This window comes from Falco peregrinus, chromosome 8, assembly GCF_023634155.1.
Source record: "Falco peregrinus isolate bFalPer1 chromosome 8, bFalPer1.pri, whole genome shotgun sequence".
Taxonomy (NCBI): Eukaryota; Metazoa; Chordata; class Aves; order Falconiformes; family Falconidae; genus Falco; species Falco peregrinus.
Window position 1 is genome coordinate 63,866,691 of NC_073728.1, and position 14,791 is coordinate 63,881,481.

The following is a 14,791-nucleotide window of genomic DNA, read 5'->3' on the forward strand; positions in this document are numbered from 1 at the left end:
CAAACACTGTAATGGAAAGCAGCACCCAGAGCACTCCTCCTTGTGGCTCTGCTGGCCAGAGGACCATGCCAGCTGTTGGGAAGCACATCTGCTATGGTTTTGCTTGCCGGGACCTGCACTGAGCTCCAGAGGGAGCTGGGGGGGGGCAACTGGGATGTCTGGAGAAGTGATTTTTTGAGGCAGCAGAAAGATCCATGGTGCAAGGAGTATGGCTGTGTTGGCAGAAAGAAGCCACATCATTCCCTGATGTATCTGGCACCGTTGCACGACAGCTCCTGGGAAACTGGAGAAGCATCTGTTTTCTCTCCTTGGGGCACTCCAGTTCCCTGGACTGGTTATGATCGCTAGGGCTGGGCATGCGGTGCTGAGGAGGTAGCTCTGGGAAAGCTCTGCATCTGGTCTTTGATGTAATTCTGGGGTGGCTGAGAGAGGCGGTGTCTGGAGGGCATCAGCAGCAAAGCACACAGCATGGTGAGAAGCTGGCAGAGCCTGGGCGTTCTGCCTCCCAGCAGTGGTCACCTTGGATGGAAAAGCTGGTTTGTTTCCTAACAGTAGCAAAGGATCCAGCAACACGGGCTTGATAAATTGCATCTGGATTCTCTCTAGCAATGTATGTTCATGTGAACAAGTACTTGTGCATTAAAATCAGTATTTTTTTCTTGCAATCAACCCTTTCTTGCCCTGGAAGACAGTCAGTGTCCAGTCAAGTGCACACAACGAGCCTAGGGCTCAGAGATAACCAGCGTGGCAGTGCAGCTTGCCCTGCTCTTGCTTACATATTACTGTGTATTTTCTTAACTCTTTTAAAGAAAGCCTTCCCAGCTCCTTTGAATATTAACATCTCTTGTGGTTACGCTGCAGCCCTAAAATTGGGTTGGAGCTGTGCTCTGCTGAAGCCACTGCTTGAGAACTGAGAGTTGAGCACCCAAAGGACCTCAGGTGCTGGACAGGAGACCTTGTGGCACCACTGATGCTGTTCCCACTGACGCACACTGCTGGAAAGCCCTTGGCAGCACTGTCCAGACCTGCCCATCTGTGCCAGAGGGGGAAGGCAAGTCTGAAAGCTTTTTTTCCTGAAGCTTTTGTCATCTGCCAGCTGGGAGCATGAAAGTTTGTGCTGCATCCTTCCTGGAGGAGCTGGCCCCAAGCCCCCCCCCCCCCCCCCCCCCCCCCCCCCGGGAAAACTGCTGGGAAGGGGATGTTACAGCTTTTCAGGTGTGCTGGGCTCTGTGGCTCTCCCATGTCCCCTGCAGCCCCAGAGTCGGTGTTGGTGTCTGGGAGGCTGCCTCTGCTCTCAGGCTGTACTAACATGCATTTCTTTAAAAAAAAAAAAAAAAAAAAAAAAAATCTCTACTCTGTCCTTTATCAAGGACTTAAAGCGCTCTTGGGGTGGTTCTCCCTCCTTCTTCACACCCCTGTTCTCTTGATGCCTTTCTGGGCTGGACCCCTATGCCCCCTGACGTTAATGGGAGTTTTGTCCCCAGCTTTGCTAGGTCCCGTTTTGCCCAGAGATGTGCAGGGCTGTTTCTGGGCAGTGGTGCTGTGGAAGGCAGAGCAGCACAGTAGCTTTACTGTTCCAAAAGGGAGTAGAGGAAAATCCTCATCAGCTCATGAAAGGAGTCGATTTATGTAACCAATGCTCGTGTGGGTACTGGTGTAACGTGTGAGGAATTACCTCCGCATCCCTGTAACAAGGGGGTGGGCGGTCAGGTCGTGGCTAACAGCTCCAAGATGTGAGGCCAGGAGTTCAGCTGAGCTTAGTAAGGCTGGAGCAGTGCCTGGCACCTGGGCTGTGGGGGGAGGCGGCGGTGGCGCTGATGGAGATTTGAGTGGGATGGTCTGGGATGCCCTGCTGATAAATCAGGCAGCCTGTTCCAGCATCGTCTTCCCAGCTGCTGAATCCCAAGCCAAGGTAGCGCAGGGTCTGCTTCGCCTGCCTTACTGGTACCGGCAAGGGCAGGTGGGTGGCAGCTGGGTGGAGAGGATCCCGGCTGTCAAGCAACCCTGTGAATTATTGCTCACAGAGACGTGGTGTGGAGATCTTGGTAGTTAGTCACTAAATGTATGTATTTGACTGGTGGCCAAGGGTTTCAGAGTTTTGAATAATTTAAATGTGTGGTTAAGGTTGATCCCATGGTAAAACTTGTTCTTTTTTATGACTGCAAAGTTGTCTCTAGGTTGCACAAATAAGGAATTTATTAATCAGGCACAAAGTGTGCTGGGGAGCAAGAGGTCCCTGGCTCGAGTAACATGTTCATACTCCTGTGATTTGCAGGGAGGAATTAATGCATGTTGTGAGACTTTTTTTTTTTTTAAATAATAATCGTAATTATTTTGATGCTGTTCTTCTCAGTCCAATCCAACTACGGCCCTTTCTTTGGGTAATAATACAGGCTGTTTGTGCATGGGGCCAGATGGGTGCTGGGGGGCTGACAGCACCTGCCTGGCCCCAGGCACAACCAAGGACCCCTGGCTAGCTGCATTGTATTTATTTTCTGACTGTGGTGTCAAAGCATCTCTATCCTCAAAGGTTCAGCTTCGGTTCCTTCCATCTAAAGCAAATCCTGGAAGTGGTTTCTTCCCCCTCCATCTGGTGTGCGGGCTGCAGGAATGGCCTTTGCCTACGGAGGGAAGGTGTTTCAGAGATGGTAACTCTTCTTTCTAAAGAGCAGCTGTGGAACCCCCTGCCCAGCTCTAGGGGCTGTTTTGCTCTGGGCAACCCTGGCAGAGGGAGGACGAGGGGCTGACAAGGAAGCAAGGCAGCATGCATGGGCTGGGAAACCCACATTGCTTTACAGACAGCAGTGATGTGCAGCACTGCACTCGCAGTGTGGATCAAATTTGTTCTCGTTTGCTTGAGACCGAGTGACAAAAGCCAAGTGCAGAAGGGCAGTGAGGCTTGCAGCCGTGTGCTGTGCCCTGCTGCAGGATGGATAACCAAAACCCCCTTCCCAGGGGATGAGCAGCGTGCAGGGAGCCCTCATGGACCGATGCACCGTTACAGTTTTGCTGAGTCTACTTGGAAAATTTGCATATAAAAGTTTTCAATTTTCTCCTGCTTTCTGTACAGAGATAGAGCTTCTCTGGAAGTTTCTATGGGAGAAAGCCCAGTAATGAGTCTGCTGGACATATAGCCCCAAAAGTCCCTGGAACCTCACGTAGTTAGTGTTCTTCTGACCCCCTCTCCTGCCTCCCACAGCCCATGGAGGTTTTGTGGGGTCCGTTTGCTGCGAGCAGCACAGGCACGCTGCTGGAAGATGGGAAGGATGACAATGTATGATGTTCTCAAGTTTCCAGTAAAAGTACAACTGGAAAAGTGAATCACAGCTTCCCCTCCAGAGCTCCTCAAGGACTAATAGAGAGGAAAACCGGCATCTTTCCAGAGCCTCGATACACAGCAATGGTTTCAGCCAAGAGGAATGAAGGAGAAAACCTGCAGCTGCTCTTTCACATAGCCTGGATGAGCTGGGTCCATCAGGGTGTCAGCAGAGCTCAGCTACATCAGCCCCTGCCTGCATCACTGCAGGGATGCATCCAATGCCGTGCAGTTGTCACGGCGAGGTTCACAATCCTGGGGAGCTGCAAACCGAAAGAGGGGAGGTTTAGACGAGATGTTAGGAAGAAATCCTTCCCTGTGAGGGTGGTGAGGCGCTGGCACGGGCTGCCCAGAGCAGCTGTGGGTGCCCCATCCCTGGCAGTGCCCAAGGCCAGGCTGGACGGGGCTGGGGGCAACCTGGGCTGGTGGCCGGTGTCCCTGCCTGTGGCAGGGGGTTGGGCTGGGTGGTCTTCAAGGTCCCTTCCAGCCCAAACTATTCAATGAATTAGAAGCATCAGCTGTCACAGCACTCTCCAAACCAGCCGGCTGCAACAAGGTCTTTTACCATCTCATACCAACATACTCTTCATGCCAGTCCCTCTGCTGCCTTCTCCTAGTACTCCTCACCCCAGGCACACGTTCTCTCTCTCTTCTCTCTGCTTCTTCCTCCTCTCTCTTCACTGGCTACCCAACCTCTTCACAGAACCAGCCACAGCTGCACCTTATCTACATCAGCCAACCCACCGCCCCTGAAGCCAACCACAGCTGGATATTATCAATGCTAATTAACGCAGCTTCAGCCCTCTACAATCAGCTGTAGCTGCTTCTAGACTGAGTTCAGCTGCTAGAAGGCTAATGGGCGTACCGATGATAAAGATCAGTTGTGACCATAGTGCTGTGCCATGATGGGAGGCGGATAGCATTCTGGAGATGGAAGGAACCTGGAGTCACCCCCCACCTCAGAAGGGACCGTACAGACTGGTGTGAAGTACAGGGATGTGGTTGTTCTGGAGGGTCGCATCGCTGTCACCGCTCATACCTGCATGGCTGCACAATGGCAGGCGGCAGCGTCCTGGGTCGGGTCTGGCACTTTGCCAAGTGCTAAATGTTAGTTTATAAGGGGATGGAGAAATTAGAAATTCAGTAAGACCCTGGAAATCTTGCAACTTAAAAGCACCTCTACAAATGTAAAGAGCAAGACTTGCAGATCATTACCAGGTGAAAAAACACTCTGGTAAAATATGTGAGCATATGCAAGTAATCTTTTGAGAATGATGTTGAGACTTTTAGAAAACAAATGGTGGGATAAAAGGTGTCTGCAACTTTTTTTTTTTTTTTTTTTTTTTAGTTCTGTCTTGTTAACAGGTCTGTTTCCCACGAAGCCCCATGTTGAAGGCCCAGCACTGACCTCGGTCAAGTTATTTTTCTTAGGATTGTCCTAGCAGCCATTAAAATATGGCAGAGTGTTGCTAGCACAGGGTAATGATTTCCACATAGCTGACTTTAATCCCCTACAACACATCTGAAAACACTTTTCCTGTCCTTGAGCAGTAAGTTAAACGACTTGGAACATTTGAGCGTGATGTCTGATCTCACACCCATTACGTTAGAAAAGTGTGATTAGTTTTTGCTGTTGCCTAAACACAAAGCTCTGACTGTTGGCAGCGTGAACCTGCTGCCAGAGTGGGTTGGGGTGGCCGTGCTGAGCCCATGGTCCCCACTGCTCCAGGGCTGGCTCGGCTCCCCTGTCCTGGGGGGCTGCAGGGGACCCCCTGTGCTGCTGGTCCTGCCAGGGGCACAGGGGTGTCAGCTCCTCGGAGCATCAGCCCCTTCTCCAGTAGCTGCCCATGGCATCGTACTCAGAGTCATCTCTTAATTATTTCTGATTACCTCATATTCTGCTGTTCCTGCAGAAAAGGAGTCTCCTTGTGTAAGCAGAAATCTCATCAAACTTACAACTTGCATTTCTATTTGCTGAGGCTCCTGTTTCTTCCGTACCCCTTTGCTTTGCCTTTAGAAGGACCAAACAGAACCTAAATTGTGCTTAATTTCAGAGTATTCAAGTGGAAGCTGTGGCTGAGGTGAGTCTGGCATTGCTCCGGCCATCGCTGGGAGCTGTATGAGGCTGCCTGGCTCATACCAAGAACTTCTGTTTGCTCTAAAGAATTGATGGTGAAGCCTACTGACTATGAATGGGCTTCCAGGCCAGGCTGGACAGGGCTAGGGGCAGCCTGGGCTAGTGGCCAGTGTCCCTGTCCGTGGCAGGGGGGTGAAACTAGGTGATCTTTAAAGTCCCTTCCAACCCAAACCGTTCTGTCATTCTATACGCAAACCTAAGTCTGGCCATGTCTTTCATTAAGTGTAAAGGCACCTATAATGGCTCTTTGAAAACACAAGTTTAGCTGCTTTCTGGCACAGATGGTGTGATTTTTGTTTGTCAGGGATGTGGGGACCTGGGAAATTCCAACTAGAATGTGCTGGCAGTACCGGTGAATGAACGCCGTAGCTTCATGCAGAGCAAATTTACTGCTATCGCTCTTATCTTCTGCAATCAGAATCACTTTCTGAATCTCAGTTCTTGTTTACTGGCAAATTGAAGTCTTCAGGGATCCTTTAAGCTGTGTTTGGCATGCGGGCTCCAGAGCTGAGCAAAGAGGAATGTCGTAACTGCCCCTTCTCAGCGGCAGCGTGAGCACACATCGGGCTGATTCAGTGCACGGGGAAAAAAAGCACGGAAATAATAATGATGCTTGCTGCCAATGTAATTAGGCATTTTCATTGTTCTGGGCCTCCAGATGAAACTTTCAATGTGGAAGTGATATACACAGCACTGGATCATGGCACAAAGCAAGTCGGGATTGCTAGGAAGGCTGCCATTCCTGGGAAGGGCGGCTTCTTTTGTCCCACCGAAAACAGCTGGAAAGACCATCTTAAAGTGAATTCCCCCACTTAAAATCAAATAATTACAGTAAAGATAACTTATCAGAACAAGACATCTAGCTATGAGAAAGAGTATGTTATCCCCTGTTGAAAAAGCTGTGATGGTAGTACTGAATAGTGGTTTGGAACAAAAAAAGCTGAACTCCTCAGGGGATGGATCCGAAGTGCGTTACAGACGGTGGGAGCCTTTGCTTTTGAGAGGGTTTGGGTTGGACCCTGAGTTTGGAAAGGTAGGTCTGTACACTGACCGGTTTAGAGGCAAAATAGCAAAGGTAAAATATCACCTCAGGAGTTCCTGGTTTAAAACCACGCTCCTTATTTTTCAAACTTGGACTCTGCAGATCATTAAACTAGAGCTGAACGTGGTGTGTGGCAGGGGCCAGAGTCCAGCAGAGGACACCTGGCCGCAGCCAGCGATCTGTGCCTATCAAACAAGAGCTGTTTTCATTAAGTGGTACATATGCGGATTGTGATGGTAAACAGAACAGTTTGCATGTGAAGAATTTATCTTATACTTTGCGTAGTTTCCATCTCCTCAGTCAACCTCTCAGCACCCAGAGAAGCCTGTGTATGTCCCTGCTGGACCTCACCTGAGCCCCGCAGCTCCCTCGTGCCCTGAGTGCTGGAGAGGACAGCCACGCTGGAGATCTTGTCCCGGCCGTGCCCCACGTACCTTTGTGGGGAAAAAATGATCAGGCACATGGAAAAATCTTTGGATAGTGGTAGCATCCTGCTCTGGCTTGGCAGGACTGAAGATGCATTTGTGAATGGAAACTGTATTTGTAGGGCTTCCTCTATCTGGCACCTGCTGAAAGGGTCAAGATGATTCATACAGGGTTGCATAAGCCTTCTCCCTGAAAGGCATTTGTACGATTTCTGCTGTGGTCTAGTATACGGGCCTGCCAGGGATTACATGCATACATATATATATACATACACACATGCACGCATTCGGAGTATATTTCAGGATTCAGGGCCAGAATAAAGGGGCAAAGCCAGCAGTATGTAAAACAAGAACCACCACAAGCCTGTCTACTGATTTCTTGAACTGAAATAAATTTGTATCTTAAACTCCACACTAAGCAGGAGCCTGTAGTTCAAGAATAGTTTTGCGCTTCATGGTTTTAATAACACAGAATTGGCATTTTCTGTTTACCACTGTAGTATTTCTGAGGATAATTTTAGGCAAACACATGTATACATTAATTCTTTGGCAAGCCTATATACTACATGTATGGTTTGGTGGGTTTTTGTCAGTTGTTGTTTGGGTTTTTTTAAGAAGTCTGGATTTTTTTGTTGTTTGGTGTGTTGCTGCTTTGATTTTGGGTTTGGGGTTTTTTTAAACTAATGTAAGTTGAGTTTACTTAATTTCCCATTGCAGAACTGAAGGGAAGACCTGGTCACCCCCTGTTCTGGAAGATGGCAAGGCTCAAGCGTACCGGATCAACGTAGAGCCGGAGCCACAGGTATGGCAGCAGCCCGGCACACAGGCTGCCCTTCCAGCCTGGCTTTTCTGGAGGAAAGAGATCCATATCTGGAAACCTCTCTGCTCTGCCTGCAGTCCTTCCAGAGCTTAAGGAGTTTCTATGCATGGTTTTAAAGCATCACGTTGGTTAGGTGTTTCCATGCAGGTCTTGTTGTGCTTTGCTTGGGCTGGTAAAGCCCAGGCTTCTGTGAACCAGATCCCTGACCTGATCTGGCTTAAACCCAGCTCCATAATTGCCCTCTGCACAAGCTGGGCTTTGTGGAATCAGCTTGCTGGTGGCATGAGGAGGCTGGGCAGTGCCACGGGGCGGGCAGCACCCAGCACCAGATCTCCCAAGCCCAGTGACCAAGCTCGTGGTCAGCATTATTTTTGATGGAGCCTTCCTAATGGAGCTGCCAGATGCCTGCCCTTCCTGGAGCCACAGCATGCCCAGGGTCTGTTTGCACCTGCCTTTGCTGACGTGCCTTCCTCTCGGCTGCTTGCAAAATCCACCGCACCCTCCTTGTCCCGTGACTGTGATTCAGTTCACATGGTGGATATATTTTTGGGGGGTAATGGTTTCCTCTTCCCTCCCGTCTTGCTCCTTTCTCTCCCTTCTCTCTGTTTTGCAGCTGGCCTCTTCCCTCTGTCTTCAACCCTTTTCCCCAGACCCTCCTGCCAGCACCCTGCCTGCAGCCTGCCCTGCCTTTCCACCCGCCGGGGCTGTCTCCAGCAGCACCCTGCTGCTGGGAGGTGGGTGGACCTGAGTAGATCTTCATCTTCCATACCCAGCTCTTGAGTAACAGCTTGTTAGTGAGGTCAAAGATGACTCTAATTCTCCTTTGGTTCCTCAAAGGGAAGAGGAACCATATCTCACTCCTCCCTTTCTGCCTGAGTTACCCAGCTGTTGGGTTTTTGGATGTGCTGGTCCATGATGGGTGCAGTAGGGATAGCCAGAGAATGAGGAGGAGCCCAGGAGGAGGGGATGGGGCAGAGGGGACCTCCTGATGTCTTGCTCCCCCTCGGATAGGTGCAGGGCAGATGCGCATGGGTTGGAGTTGTTTTCTTCTGTCCAGCTTTCCCAGGGCACACGAGGGAATGCATGGCAGGACTGAAGCCTGCTGAGCCTTCTCAGTGCTGCAGGTTGGCCAACTCCTCCCAGAGCAGGGGCAGGGGCACCAGAGCTGCCTGCAGGTTTCAGAAAACAAAAGTACATCAGGCTGACAAAGAAACCAAGACCATGACTGCTGCAGCGAGGCAGGAGTGCTTGTGTGCTGATGCCAAGTATTCACATACTGCTGGTGCGGCTTCCTTCTCCGCAAAGGTGGCTTCTGGCCTGGGCTGGTTCAGGAGAGCTTTTTCTCCAGCACCTGCAAAGTGCCCACATGAGGATGCTACTGGCTTAGTTCTGCTGCTGGTTTCTAGAGGTGGCTTTTTGAGTGTCCTGATGAGGGTCCCAAGGTCCCCCCACAGCCCTCCCAGGAAAAGAGCCTTGGCAGCAGTAACTCCATCAAGTGACAAGGATGGGAGTGAGATTCTCCATACCCCACGAAGAGCAGACCTGTATAGTCACGCCTGTGAATCTGTTGGCCAGTGCATGTGGGATTTGCAAATATTTTGCGTTCCTGCCCAGGACCAGAGGGCAGAGGGGCTGGCAGCTGCCGGCACTGCAGAGCGGCAGCACTGGCAAACCCACCCCACTATCACACACGAGCGACTCATGGGTCTGCTCATCTTTCCTGCACTGACTGACGGGGCAGGGTGATCTGTGTGCTTGAGCCTTGAGTTCTGGCCACGTTTGCTTCATCAATCAATTATGGCAATCTTTTCTGACAGATATTTTTTCTTAATAGACTTTGATGTACCCAAAACTCTATGAATAATATTAAATGAGGAACAAATGTGCAGCAGTCACACTGCCAGATACAACATTTCTGAGGTTTAATGCAGATTGGATTTGAATCTGACTATTAATATATGCTACATATGGATCTTTTTAAAAATTAGACAGTTACATAGACTGTAACGAGGAGGTAGAGATGGATTTTCCTGAATTCAGACCTATACTGAGAATGTGTAAATCTGGGGAGTATTCGGTGGGTAAAGCTGATGTGTTTGTGGCGAGGCACTGAGAGAGGCATGCGAACAAGTGTTCACAGGTACAGATGGCAGGTTCCAGCTCTTGCTGTCTTTTTCAGTGGCTCTATCCCCACGTCATCTTGCTTAATGGCTTTTTGGGTTTCCCAGAGAGGCAGTAAGGGAGCTGCCATGCGCGCGTTAGAGTGCTCCTGCTGTGGGTGCACCCTCGGCGTGCCGGTTGTTTTGTCTCCCTCCCCAAACCGACTGTGCCTTGAGTGTGGCTGAGGCTTCAGCATGGTTCACGCTGACTGCTGGGTGCATGTGCCAGTAGCTGTCCTAAGCCCTGTGTTATTGCAGGTGTCTTCTTATTTGCTTGATGCTAGGGGTGATCGTCAGCACTCAGGAGTGCAGACCCTTGCAGCAGGCATCCTGTCCCCCAGGAGCAGAGATTCGGATCGTGGCTGGAGTCCCTGGTGGAGCGATGCCATATGACCCGGGGCTGTATTTGCTCAGCCCCTGTGAGCAAAGGCACTTATTAGATCGTGAGAAAGAAAAGGTTCATTGTAAAGTAATAGCTTGGCTCAAAATGCACAACCTTTAGGTGCACTTCCTCGCATCTGGAAAAAAGCAATCTGCTTTGAAACACGGGGAAAGGGGAGGAATCTGCTGGAATTCTGCCCTCAAATCACAAAAATAGGTTTGGGGTTGTCCTTGAAAAGGGTTTTGAGAGTTTTACCCCAAGTGGCCTTTCCAGTAATGTGGAGCACATGTCTTTCCTTCCTCCAGGTTTTACTCTGTCAACTTTTCCATCATAATGGGCAAAGATGTCTAAAAAGTCTTTTGACTTGTGACTACAGTAATTCTTGCTAGAGGCCCCAAAATGTGTGAGCATAAGCAGAATGCCTAAATCTGTGCAATTTCTAGGAAAGCATATACCCTATAATTAAATTTGATTTATTTAGGTGCAGTCTTTGTCTTGAAGGCAGCGAGGCTTGCAGTTATCTTTTGTGCGAGAGAATTTGGAAGGTATGGACCAGCTGATGAGCTTTCCTCTCTTTCTAAATCTGTTGTGGTTTGTCATTTGAGCTTTGTGGAAAACCCCTATGCAAAGACCAAGAATGTAATCAGTCCTTCTTATTAAAACTGATTAATGCCATGACTGCAGGGAATAACTGCCCTCACAACTGCAGAAGCTGGAAGTGGAGAGAGCTGCTTGTTCACAGCAGAAATTACATGGAACAGGATGCTAGTGGGTCACCTTCGTGAAATACCATTTGTTTTAAAAAAGCAGGCTTCGGTTATCAGTTGGTTACACTATACAAGTCTGCCCTTAACAGCAGGAGTCTATAGAGGAGGTCACAAATTCAGTGACTTTCAAACTTGCATCCTAAATAACGAAAAGATTCGTGTCTGCCGGACCTGGTTGTGGGTGACGGTGGGACCCACGGGGATGCTGAGGGCGGCTCGGTGCTCTCCAGCAGCACCGTTGCATGAAGTCAGGATCCCGTCACGCAGACATGAAATCATTGCTGATGTGTTGGGATCTCCGGTCTGGCTTTGCCACCGGCTGTGCGCCCTGTGTCGGCATCGCTGCAGGCACTGGCCCTGGCTGTCCCGCCTCAGCAAGGCAGAGAGAGCAGAGCCTGGTCCATCAGTTTCTGGGGATCCCGCTGTCTTCGGCTTCTTGTAGCGTGAACTCGCTAGTCAAAATACTGCCATGTGGTGCTAATAAAAGGAGAGGATGTTTGTTTTCTTGACCGTTCCCATACTGCCAGAATTGGCAGGTTTCTGGCCCAGGAGGGCTGGAAACACGGGCTTCAGGCTGTGGGGCAGAGCCTCATCAGCACTAATTGACAGTAGATCAAGTGTCTGGGTGGGAGAATAATTGCAGCAGAAATTGAATTGGCAGCACATAGCCAGAGCTGGAATAGGATGCAAGCCCTCCCAGACCTGGACACTTGGCTGAGGTAAGCTGTGTGGGGTGACAGGCTGGGTTTCCTCCGGCTGCCCGGAGAGGGAGTGGTACTTCCCGCAGGCGGTCCATTCGCCCTGTCCCACGGGAATGGCATCCCAGTGCCAGCGAGCCAGCGCAGCAGCACCCGTGTCGCTCCTGGAGGAGGGATGGGGCCGGTGGGTCAGTGCTCCCGCTCCCCCTTGCCGTGGTCCCCTCTTGTGCTGCGTGTGCCCCGGGAGCGGCAGCTTTCCAGCCTGACCCTCTGACTGAGGGCTGAGCTCTGGGAAGTGGAGAAGGCCTGGGCTTTTTTTATTCAGGATTAATTACTCCTCATTTGATTAATTAGCTTTGCGTATTGCATTAAGTTCTCAGCAGGCTGGTGGTGTGCATGAAATTTCCATATACAACTTTGTGAAAGCATGGTATAGCCCAGACTTATTTCTGTGAACTGGGGGTTAAAGCCTTGTTGTTGGGGAGGTAGAATTCCCGTTCTGGAGGTGACCGACCTTCCTTCCTCCCCTGGCCGGTGGGATGGGCTATGTCTGCTCTCGTCAGGACCCCTGCCCCCCCCGTGCACCCAGCCCTCGCGCGGGCATCGGCCGGTGCTCTCGGGGCGGCAGGAGAGGGAAAATGTCTGCCTCATACTTTGGGGAAAACAAAGGATGAGATAATGCCCTGGCACAAGCCCGGGTTCCCGTCGCATGGGAACTCCCAGCTTGTTGTTTGAGGGCTGATTTAATAGCAGAAACATGCTGAATCCTGACGGCGGCTGCAAGCGGCGTCAGCCTGGAGCTGTGAACACTCACACAGCGCTTCGCACTCGAGTCAGGGGTATATGTACCACCAACACCACTGGTCTAATATACTGGGTGAAGAGGTTGCACACAAGTCTGTTTTTATTTGTAGCTCTGATATAATATTAAATCATTTGAAAGCAAAGGCATTTTCTCAGAACCACTTTGACGCGTCAGACTGTTGTAGCTGTAACTTTCATGTGAAATCCTCTATGTATCTCTTACATGAATCGGCATCTTCAAGTGAGCTTGAACAATCCTGGTATTTGAAAGGGGAAAACCCAATCTTAGGATGAAGGGAAAAAATGGGAATGGAAACTTCAAAATGGTGTTTTCTTCTGCCCTTGAATAACTTGGTTTTGTTGAAGGTAAATAGGTGCTATACTGAAATAGCAACAATGTGGGTTGATTTAAGACAAAACAGAAAATGCTGTTGGATAAAGAAGTAAGGTAGATACACACCGTGTTATTTTACTTGATAACATCGGTTTCAGTGATGATTCTGTTGACACAGGTTCAGAAACAGCCTGCTTGTGTATTCAGAAATACCAGGTGTTTGCTTGGAAGCAGAGGGAGGCATAGTTCAGTGTTTGTGTTCTTATCCATCGGGGAAAAATAACTTACCCCATTCCATTTTCACTTGTTGCTCACTTAAGATAAATTAATTGCTCTTGGCAGTTGCTTGTGTGACCTGCTGGGGTGAGAGTGTGCAGAGAGAGCACCGTCCCAGGCAGCTGGGTGCAGGGGGTGGTGATGCTGGGTGCAGGGATGGGGTGCTGGATGCAGGGGATGGCAATGCTGGTGCAAGGATGGGGTGCTGGGGCAGGGGATGGCAATGCTGATACAGGGATGGGGTGATGGGGGCAGGAGGGATGCTTACTGTGGTCCCCTAGGTTCCTTGCAGCCAGATGAGTGGCACAGGGCAGACCGGCTGCCAGCACGGCGGGTGAAGGGGATGCGTCAAGTGCAGGGAGCTGCTCCCAAACCTCTCTTTGGCCGGAGGGGTGGGTAAGTGGCAGCCAGGGAGAGCGGAGAGCCTGGGACAGCCAGGCTGCAGTAGCTGCCTCCCATCCCCTGGAACAGCCTGCTCCTGCCATGCAGGGCTCGGATGTCCCACAGGCACTGCCAGTGCTTGTTTGTTAGCAGGAAAACCCAAGACATGTTATAATTCGAGCTGAGTTTATCTTCTTTATTAATGAGTAAAAGCAAAAGGTTGGGGAATTCCAAAATGAAAACAAAAAATATTATCCTACTGCTTTCATTGTGTTTTCCTGTGTACCTTACCCTGGCTTTCACAGAGAGAGACGTTCAGATAAGCCACACTGATGAAGTAGGCATCTTTGGGGTTTAAGCAGGTAATATTTCTCTAGTCTGAAGATTAGCTTGTTGCCAGTGATGCTTTTGTCTTTCAATTAGCTGCTGAAGGCACTTATGGGAAAAAAAAAAAACCACAAACCAGGAAGTATGATATGATAACACTTGGAAATGCAGCAATTCCCACAACTGGGAGTAGAGGAGAGAGACAGTAAGCTGGCAAGGATGGAATAGGGACATTGCCTGCATTAAGCTCACTAGGTTTCTTCCTTAAGCCAAACACCAGATGGTGAGAAAAGTGATTTAATAGCAGCATTAAATGGTGGCTCAGTCAGGTGTCACTGAAATGGGACCAGCAGCATCTTCCCTAAGAGGAGGGGGAGCAGGCAGGAGGCTGGGCTGGATACTTGTGATGGTTTGGGGTTTTTTTCCCCTCTGTAGTAGACATTATTTTCTATCAGTGGGGAGTCTGATCCAACGCATGCAGCAGCCCATGCACAGCAGGGCAGCTTGAGGCTGAGCACTGGCAGGAGCATCAGCCTGGTGCCTGCACTGAGTAATGCTCTCCTACACCATGGCTGTCTGCTGCTGGGCTGGGAAGGTGACCCTGAACACCGGAAAGCAGAGGGAAAATCCTTCCTGGGGTTTAGACTGTCGTTGAGTTTAGCTAAGGTCAGATAATCATCTGGCAGGAGGGCACTGCTGCCGCTGGAGAGAGGAGAGAATTTTGAGGCTCTTCTACCTTTGTTTTTCAGGGTTATTATATTGCAAAAAATACCTTGATGTTTCACTGATGTTTATTTTCTATTAATGGTCATTAGACTTTCCTGTATGGCTGAAAATTAAATACTATGTATAGGATACATAGAAATTCTTTTATTCTTAGGCTTCTTCACCTACTCTAATTTCTTCTAAAATTACTTATTACA

The 14,791-nt window shown here is 49.8% G+C and overlaps 1 protein-coding gene across 1 annotated transcript in view; it reads left to right on the forward strand.

Annotated features, from left to right (window-relative positions):
• PDLIM4 (PDZ and LIM domain 4) overlaps positions 1-14,791 on the forward strand; it is a 54,164-nt gene that overhangs the window by 18,615 nt on the left and 20,758 nt on the right. The window contains exon 3 of the mRNA XM_055812816.1: positions 7,638-7,722. Coding sequence (XP_055668791.1) covers positions 7,638-7,722 — 85 coding nt within the window. The remainder of the gene's footprint in view (positions 1-7,637; positions 7,723-14,791) is intronic.